Here is an 8,887-nt window from a genome sequence, read left to right on the forward strand (position 1 = left end):
GTCAGAGGGCGCCGCTCTGCGCAGGCGCCGCCGCGCGCGGTGCATGCTGGGAGCTGCAGTGCCCCGGGGCAGGGCCGGGCCCGGCGGGCTCAGGCCGCGGCAGCGCAGGGGCCCCACCCGCTGCCTCCGCCTCTTCTCCGGTCGGAATCGCCAGTATCACCAGCATCACACCGTCTGTTTTCTTACCTGGGCTTACAGAGGGGTTTTAGTCTGTCCCTATCCAGCGCAGCCGGCTGCACCGAGCTGGGGGCGCCCGGCATGGGCCTGGGCCGCTCTGGGTGCGCGGTGCCTCATTAGGAAGCTGAGCTAATTGCTGCCATCCACGTTCAAGTTGTTTAGGAGGGAGATGTGTAAACTGAGACACTGGCAACTGACCTTTATCATGCCGCATCTGCTATGTCTAACCTGCCAGCCTGGCGGAGCATGAGAGGAATATAGCAGCGGGTGAAGTTAGTAGCTAAATTTGTGTCTTCAGACCGAGAACCATCTTAAGTGTTCGGCTGGAGGGGCCCTTGCCACAGCCGCCTCCTGCTGCCGAGCCGGGCTGAAGCCGTCCCATGGTTTGTAAAGCTGGCACCGCTGTCTGGGGAGTGTGTGACAGGAACCGAGCAGGGCTGGCTTACTGGTGCCACTGGTGCGGCTGGACCGGGCTCGAACCCCACATAGTTCCGCTTGGGCTGGAAAATCAGCTTGGTGGAGCGTGCAGCCCGGTGCCGGACTGCTCTTCGTAAGGAGGGAGCTGCAGTGGATGCGGAACTAACCCTGCGCTGCTTGTGCTGGCCCGTTCCCCTGCCTTGGAGCCAATTGTGTGAGAACTTGTCCGTGTCTCTAAAGTGCTGTTGCTTTCTCTCTGTCTGGCTCAGCATGACCTTGCAATGGGGGTTTATATATTTAGCTCTTCTAATTTGGTTTTCAAGGTGTATATTCAACCTGTACATGTTCTTATTACAGATTCCTTTGGGCATCCTTTCCCATTTTTTCTGATCGTTAGCTGTGCTTGTTTGGTGCCGTTTGCCTTGACGACACGAGGCCCATGAATTCTGAGCGGGCCCTTTTGGTGCTGCAGAATACAGAATAAGTCATTATAATTAACATCACAGAAGGGCAGACCTATTAAAGAATGTATTTCTCCTTCAAAGTTCTCAAACAGAAGGAGGGAGACCATGTTCAAGTGGTTTTTTTATTTAACTGGTATCATTTGTCTAGGAACTTCCTAAATTCTTCCTTGCACATGAAGGAAGCTCGAACAAAATCCCATTCTTCATGAGTTCTTTTATTGTGTTGGAATTGAGGAAGAGCCCAGAATCCCTCCAGCATTCACTGATGTTGAAGGGGAGATTTCCTGTTGTGCTTTGTGTCCCGGCATCTTCTAGGACTTGAAAGTGAAGCTGATCTTCATTGTTCTTCCTCTCCACAGTCCCACCGCAAGTTCTCTGCTCCCAGGCATGGCCACCTGGGCTTTCTCCCCCATAAGAGAAGCCGTCGCCACCGAGGGAAGGTGAAGACATGGCCTAAGGATGATCCCAGCAAACCAGTCCACCTGACAGCTTTCCTGGGCTACAAAGCTGGCATGACACACGTTGTGCGGGAGGTGCACAGGCCTGGGCTCAGTAAGGCTTGACTGAAGAAGGAAGGGAGCCATATCCATGAGGGGAAACAAGGGGACAGGCTTGTTGGTGGGCAGGGCTGCTCCTGGGAGTGGGTGGTGGAGCACATAGCTGCCAGGCTCTCTCCTGTAATGCCATCCAGATCTTGCATGGCCAAAGGCCACCTCATGGCCAGCGTGAGCTGTGTTTGGGGGTCCCTGGGAAGTCCCCGCAGTGATATGGTGACTGGTGGTTTGTTGGATCCTGCTGGCAGAAGGACCTTGAAGAGTAACTGCCTTAGCAATCCTGGGCTTGAAGCATCCTGCTGGGAAGTTTATAATGTTAGCCTCTGGGACATCCACAGGGTCAGAGCCAAACTCCAGGGCAAGAACCATCCAACGTACTGCTTCCCCCAACCTGGGGAAGGGGGTTCAAGTGTCCTGGGCCACGGACTCTAACCTGTTCAGTGGAATGGAACCCTGTGTGGTCCTCCAGCGGGTGGGAGATGGAACGGCTGAGGTTGGCTGTGGGACCAGAGCGTGGCCTTCCCCTAGCACATTGCTCGCTCGCTGTAATGGTGTGGGTCACCACGGCACCATGGAATGATCTGATCCTAGAGCATTTCCCTTCGCTGTCTTGCAGAGGTCTCCAAGAGGGAGGAGGTAGAGGCTGTGACAATCGTTGAGACCCCCCCAATGGTGGTGGTGGGAGTCGTGGGGTATGTAGAAACACCAAAGGGCTTGAGGAATTTCAAGACTGTTTTTGCTGAGCACATCAGCGATGAGTGCCGGCGGCGCTTCTACAAGAACTGGTACGTGCCTCCGTGGCTGGGGAGGGTCCCTGGGGCACTGCATGTGAGGAGTCCCTCGCAGGTCTTTCCCACAGGCTCTCTGAGATGCCCAGCCATTACAAACAGCTCAGCTGCTGGCAGCTGGCTCTGGGGTGGAGTGAAACTGCTATTTATTTAGTCATGCACAGAGATACTGCAAACAGCTTGATGCTGGGAACCAGCATATGCATATGTAAATTTATTCCAATAGTTGAACTAAGTTAGCTCTCCACAATATCATATGGCAGCGGGTGCTGCAGGTTTGTTTTCCTTTGTGTAGGTCAGGTTCATCAACTCTCCATTAAACTGGAACATTTGAGCTGAGGCACCAAAGAATGGAGTAAAACCAGATTTGTCAGAGGGAAAATTGATGCAGAATGTGACCCCTGGTCCTTCTAAACATCAACACCCCAAACCCCACCAGCAGAGAGGAAAATGGAAATGTGAATTTCATAACTGTAGGAATCATGTCTCCTGTGAAAGTGCCATTGAGATCCACCCACCACATGCCTCTGATCTCTGTCAGAGGCTGTTTTCTCCTTTCTCCACTTAGCTCCGATTTTGCGCTTGTATTTTGATGGCACTGAGCCAGTCAGTGGGAGACAACTGGATTCCTCATGCAAAAAGGTTTGAATTACCAGCCCTTTCCACAGCTCATTATTCACTTTCCTCTTCCCACCTCAAAGCCCTGTGTCGTGGCCCTGACAGTGAGGTGAGGTTCAGGTATCCACAGGTACCTTGTCCCTCCAGGGAAGTGCCTGGCAAGGTGATGTCCCCCTACGCTGTGCTGTGTCAGGGCACAGCAAGGTGCAGAAACACTTCACTGTTCAGCTCTGCTGGATGTTAAACGCTTTTTTTTCTTTTTTAGGCACAAAAGCAAGAAGAAGGCGTTCACCAAGTACTGCAAAAAATGGCAGGATGAGGATGGCAAAAAGCAGCTGGAGAAGGATTTTGCAGCTATGAAAAAGTACTGCAAGGTCATTCGTGTGATTGTGCACACACAGGTCAGAGCCTTACCTGGGGGGGTGGACAAGGGGGGCTGAGGGACTTCCTCAGCTCGGGCATGTGGTGAGGGCTGGGAGCTGGGATCGTGGGGGTGTCTTGGTGGGGTCATAGGAGACTGAGCAGGCAGATGCCAGTCAGAGGGTGTGGGACAGGGCGTGCAGGCAATGGGAGGTGCTGGCTGACCTTTCCAGCTACCTCCTGACACCAACCCTGTCGCTTTGAGCTGGACTCAGCAGAGCTCCCTGCTACAGAATTGCTGCAGGGAGCTGTGGCTCAGGCATGCCAGGAAGCCCACACACTCCATGGAGGAGAGTGGACATTGTGCAGAGCCTCAGCAGGTGGTGAGCCCTGTGTCAGCGAGGGACCTTTAGGCCCCATGATCACCTCAAATTAGCAACTGGTGTCAAATGTTTTGGGCAAAAATAACCCATGGGCAGGCACAGTTTTGCTGGATGCTGATTGCTGGATACACTGGGCCCATTTTCATGCTGATCCCTGGAGTTAACAGCTGCTTTGGAGTCTGGGGCAGAGCTAAGCTTGCTTAAGGCTTCAGTTGTGTCTGGCACAGAACCTCAAGGTCCTGCTGTGGCTATTTAGCAGGGGCTTTGCGGAGGGAGCTGGGACTGGGAGGGATTGGAGGCATCTCTTGATGGGAACTAGAAATAACTGCTCAGTCTGGAAGCAGAGGTGGAGCACGACCAAAGGAGAGGTGCTGACTCTGGTGTGGAGCCAGAGCTGCGTCTTGGCTGGTTGCAGTGTCCAGCCTCAGACGGTGCCCTGGTGATGGGCTCCTCTGGGATTTTTACCATGGCTGTTGCTACTGTGCTTAACTCTTGGGGTAGGCTGGTCTGTTCCTGTGCTCTCCCTGGAGAGAGGGTGTGCATCAGCTCCTGCCTGGAATGGGAGCACTGGGAGATGGGGTGGTTGGGCTCAAGGACAAGGAGTTGGCTCCAAGAGGTCCCAAATATATAGACCTGCTGACCCAGGTGGCTGCCTGATATGAAAGGGGTTGACAGCATGGTAGAGAGGGGTGGTGAAGAGCTGGCTCTGCTCACCCACTATGCCCCTCACAAATTGTGAGTGATGCAGCCCTGCTTGCCTGTTCATGTCTGTGGGGCAAGGGGCTACATTTTGCCCTAACGCCCTGTCTAATGCAGATGAAGCTGCTCCCACTGCGGCAGAAGAAGGCCCACGTGATGGAGATCCAGCTGAATGGTGGGACAGTGGCTGAAAAGGTTGACTGGGTTCGTGAGAGGCTGGAGAAGCAGGTCTCTGTGCACAATGTCTTCAGCCAGAATGAGATGATTGATGTCATTGGCGTGACCAAGGGGCATGGGATGAAAGGTACAGAGCGAGGAGACCCTTGCCAGGGGCTTGGTTTCTGTCTTTCTCATGTGGCACTGCCCATACGAGAGCGCTGGGGCAGGGGAGTGTTAGCCCTGCTGAGAACCCACCAATTCATTACACAGAGGGTAGCAAAGAGCCTCTGGATCTCAGTCATGACACACAGTTCCATTGTAGCAGAGCTTAGTTTCCTTGATTTCAGTAAAGGCCATGTTGTCTTCTGTGTCCAGAGTCCTCCCGGGAGGCTCAGAGGCACCGTGAGTACGTATAGCCATTGGACTTCTCACAAACCCCACGTGTGTGGAGGTGTGGGTGTTTCTGTGTGTGTGTGCGTGGATGTGCTCAGCAGGAACATATCACAGTCTGATTAGATCCATGGGAAGTGAGAACAGTTCTGTGCACTGGCCTCTCACGGTGGTGACAGCTCTTGGTCTCCTTCCAACACAGTGTATTCTGAGAACTGCAGAATGATGAGACTCTCCCCTCTTCAGCACTCAGACGCCAGCCCTGAATCTCCCCGGTGTTCTCACCGCCCTGTCCGTTCACACTTCCAGGGGTGACAAGCCGTTGGCACACCAAGAAGCTCCCCAGGAAGACGCACAAGGGCTTGCGCAAAGTTGCCTGCATCGGAGCCTGGCACCCAGCCCGGGTTGGCTACTCCATTGCTCGGGCTGGCCAGAAGGGCTACCACCACCGCACGGAGCTCAACAAGAAGGTATGGCCCAGATGGGCTCCCTCAGAGCACTGCTGCACCTTCCTGCCTTCCTTCCTCTTGTGCTGTCACCACCCTTTGTACGGTGGCCTCTGTTCCCCCAGCCTCTCAGATGTTTCCCTAGGGATCTGTAGTGCTCTTGCTCTCCGTGGCTTACTCGGTGCTTTTTCCCTGCTCAGGGGACACATCGCAGGGGGTGGGCACATCTTGGTGAACACCACGTCATCCCTATGACATCCCTCAGTGAGGGGGCAGGAAAGTCGCCGTCTCCATTTCCTTTCTGTTCCTAGATTTACCGCATTGGCCATGGGATCCATGTGGAGGATGGCAAAGTGGTGAAGAACAATGCCTCGACACACTACGATGTCACGGAGAAGACCATTACGCCTCTGGTAAGGGCTGAGGGGGTAACAGCGCTGTGACTGGCCCTGGCTGCAGGAATCCAGGCCAAGAAAGTAATTCACTGGCTGGTGACAGCTGCATAGGAAATGGTTTGAAGGAAATTCACTGAAAGAAATGCAGTTAATCCTTTCCTCGTGGACATGGAAAACCATCTCTGTGAGGTGTTTTTTTAGGCCCATTGGTAGACCCAGACATTTAACTTTCAGTTGATAACTTGGGCAGAAACTGTGAACTTTGTTTAAAAAGAAAAAGAAGTCTAAATTATATAAAAAATCTGATACTTAACAGATAAACATTACTTGGTTTAAAAATTCACTTTTGCTTATTAAAAACTGTTAACTCAGGAGTCTAGCCAGCTCTGCTCTCTATTCACCCACATCCCTCCAGAGAAGGAAGCAGGGTTACTGGTTGCCAGCTTTTACGGGGTGTTCCTTAGCTGGGATCATGCAGTCAGTGTGGCTGTCATGCTGTGGCGGTCCTAAGCAGGCGACCTGAAAGGTGCAGGGTGTTGTTAGCTGGAACGACTGTCACTCACTACCTTCTTCCGTAGAAAATGCCACTTGTGGATGCGTCTGCTCCCATCCAGCTTTTCTGCCAACCCTCTCTCTGTCTCTCCCCGCAGGGTGGCTTTCCTCACTATGGGGAGGTCAACAACGACTTCCTCATGCTGAAAGGCTGCGTCGTGGGCACAAAGAAGCGTGTGCTCACCCTCCGTAAGGTGAGAGTGCAGCTGGCACTGGGGAGGGACAGTCTGTAGCTCTCTTTGAACAGATTCGCCCCGTGAAGAATGCTGCTGCCTCCAAATGCTGGGCAGGGAGACTGGTCCGGTCCTTGACTCTGCGTTGCAGAGGGCATGTGGCACATGAGTGTGGTGCTAGGTGGTTTGTGGCAGTGTGCATTTGGATGGGCTCTCTCTGGAGACAGAAGCTGCAAGCCTTTGAGGGCTGTGATGCAAGGCCAGAAATGGAAACCTTGGCCATAGGCAGGTTGTGAGGAAATGAAACGCTAAGTGAAGAGCAGGCTTGTTTCGCAGCTGCTCTGCAATCCAAGGCATCACCTGCCACATGAGCACTAGGCTGTTTCTCTGAGAGGACATATTTTTGTGGAGGTATTTGTCTAATAGGTGCAACTAGGATATTTCAACCCTGCTTCCATCAGAGCAGATGTCCAGATTTTCTGTAATGATAAGCCTGATGCATTGTGACTGTTCTTTTCCAGTCCCTTCTGGTGCATACAAGCCGCCGGGCTCAGGAAGCCATTGAACTCAAATTTATTGATACTACTTCCAAGTTTGGCCATGGCTGCTTCCAGACAGCTCAGGAGAAGCGGGCTTTCATGGTGAGTTATACTTTGTGCTGGCTCCAGCTCCCAGGCCACGCTTGCAGCTGAGGCTAAATGCAACTGATTGACTCCAACCAAGCATCTGCTTCTCGATACAACAACAGCCAAATGAATGATCGGGACTGTCTTGCATAAAAGACAGGCATGAATTCAATTCACACAACAGATATTATGCTAAGGAAGAACATGATGGTTGTGTGAGTGATCCAAGACAACCCAACTAGCAAATAATATACCATATGGTCAACCAGTTTCCATTCACCACGGGATGTTTTAAACAAGCAGTTGACTTGGCAGGCACTGCATTGGACATATGGTCCCTTTCACCCGTAATTGTGTGCTTCTTTGATTTGTTTGGAATGATTTATAACTTTAATGTTCTTAAGAGGAAAAGGTTGGGTCAAATTCAGACACAGATTTGTGATTCTCTTGTCAGGAAGCTTTCAAAGGGGCCAAGCAGTATATTTTTCTTAAATCCAGGGGAAAAAAAAAAAAAAGAAGTATTAATAAATCCAAAACAAGCAGAGTTTCTCAAATAGTTTTGCAACCTACACCAGGCTGGTGCGTAAGTCTGAATGTGAAATTGAGGAAGCGTTAAGTAAGGCAGCCCTTCAGCTAGCAGAAACGAAAGAAAACAACTGCCTGGATGCCACGCAGACGTAAAATGTGCCTAGATCTGGCCTGTTAGCTAAAACTCCCATGTGAAACTGGCTAAGCCTCCTGGCAATCTCCCTGGGAAGGGAGATTGGCTGTGCAGTGTCTTTGCAGAGCTTTTTAGAGGTTAAGCTGATTTCCTTCATCTCAGTGTTAGGAGCTTGTTCTGTGTTTTGCTCTTGCTGTCACTGCAAGTCCTGAGTAGCTGTGACAGGGATCGGAGTGACAGGAGGTGGTTTTACGTGGTTGCAGCTGTTTTCTTTGCCATTTTCCACCGTGGGGTGAGAGTTTCCTGCACGTATACTCTGGTAAAACTTTACATTTGGCTGGAAGTAGAGGCACATAAGTAATTCTTGCCATCTGCTCCCGTAGGATTTATTTGTTTTGGGACAACCCCATTTCTTAGCTGGTGGAAACCCCTCAGGCTCAGTTATTAGCTGATGAGAAGCTGTGCCTTTGGTTGTGGGAGGCCTTGCCTCCTCCAGGGCTCATACAGCAGCTGCTCTACCACGGTGGGCTCCTGGAAGCATTCATCAGCACAATTACTGCTCCCCTCCATGTCCCCTGACTGCAGGCCAGCCCACCTGGCTCGCAGCAGGTCACTCATTGGTGCTCTGTGGCTGGTTTTGTGGTGTCCAGAGAAACAAACCCCTGGTGCAAGAGCAGTGATGTTCTGCTCCTGGTCCCTGCAGGGCTGGGCAGGTCCCAGGGCGGGCTGGTGAACGCACAGAGCTCCCAGCTGGGGCGCAGAGACCAGGAGCTGCCTTGCACAGCAGAAAGTGGCCAGAGCTGCATTTCTGCTCCCTGCAGCTCAGACGCAGCCTTGCAGACCAGGTTTATCTGCTACTAACGCTGAGCGCTCTCCTCTCTGCTCTCTTGCAGGGCCCTCAGAAGAAGCACTTGGTGAAAGGGAAGCCAAGTGTGCAGGAGGAGCTGTGAGGACTGAGACATGCAAGGCTACCTATCTGGGCACTTTCAATAAAGGGGCTACAAGCCATGCCTGCTCCCTGTCTT

The 8,887-nt window shown here is 52.3% G+C and overlaps 1 protein-coding gene across 2 annotated transcripts; it reads left to right on the forward strand.

Moving 5' to 3' along the window:
- The first annotated feature begins 71 nt into the window (after nt 1–71).
- On the forward strand, nt 72–8,882 carry RPL3L (ribosomal protein L3 like). 2 transcript variants are annotated; one of them, XM_037384176.1, is made up of 10 exons: nt 72–808; nt 1,418–1,610; nt 2,229–2,397; nt 3,284–3,419; nt 4,578–4,764; nt 5,319–5,479; nt 5,767–5,868; nt 6,501–6,596; nt 7,097–7,216; nt 8,756–8,882. In XM_037384176.1, exons 2-10 carry the CDS (start codon nt 1,571–1,573, stop codon nt 8,810–8,812), a joined length of 1,068 nt encoding a protein of 355 aa, XP_037240073.1. In that variant the 5' UTR covers nt 72–808; nt 1,418–1,570; the 3' UTR covers nt 8,813–8,882. The 2 variants fall into 2 exon arrangements, with proteins under 2 accessions (XP_037240073.1, XP_037240072.1); XM_037384175.1 differs by having other exon boundaries at nt 72–560.
- The last annotated feature ends 5 nt before the right edge of the window (nt 8,883–8,887 follow it).

This window comes from Falco rusticolus, chromosome 4, assembly GCF_015220075.1.
Source record: "Falco rusticolus isolate bFalRus1 chromosome 4, bFalRus1.pri, whole genome shotgun sequence".
In the NCBI taxonomy this organism is placed as follows: Eukaryota; Metazoa; Chordata; class Aves; order Falconiformes; family Falconidae; genus Falco; species Falco rusticolus.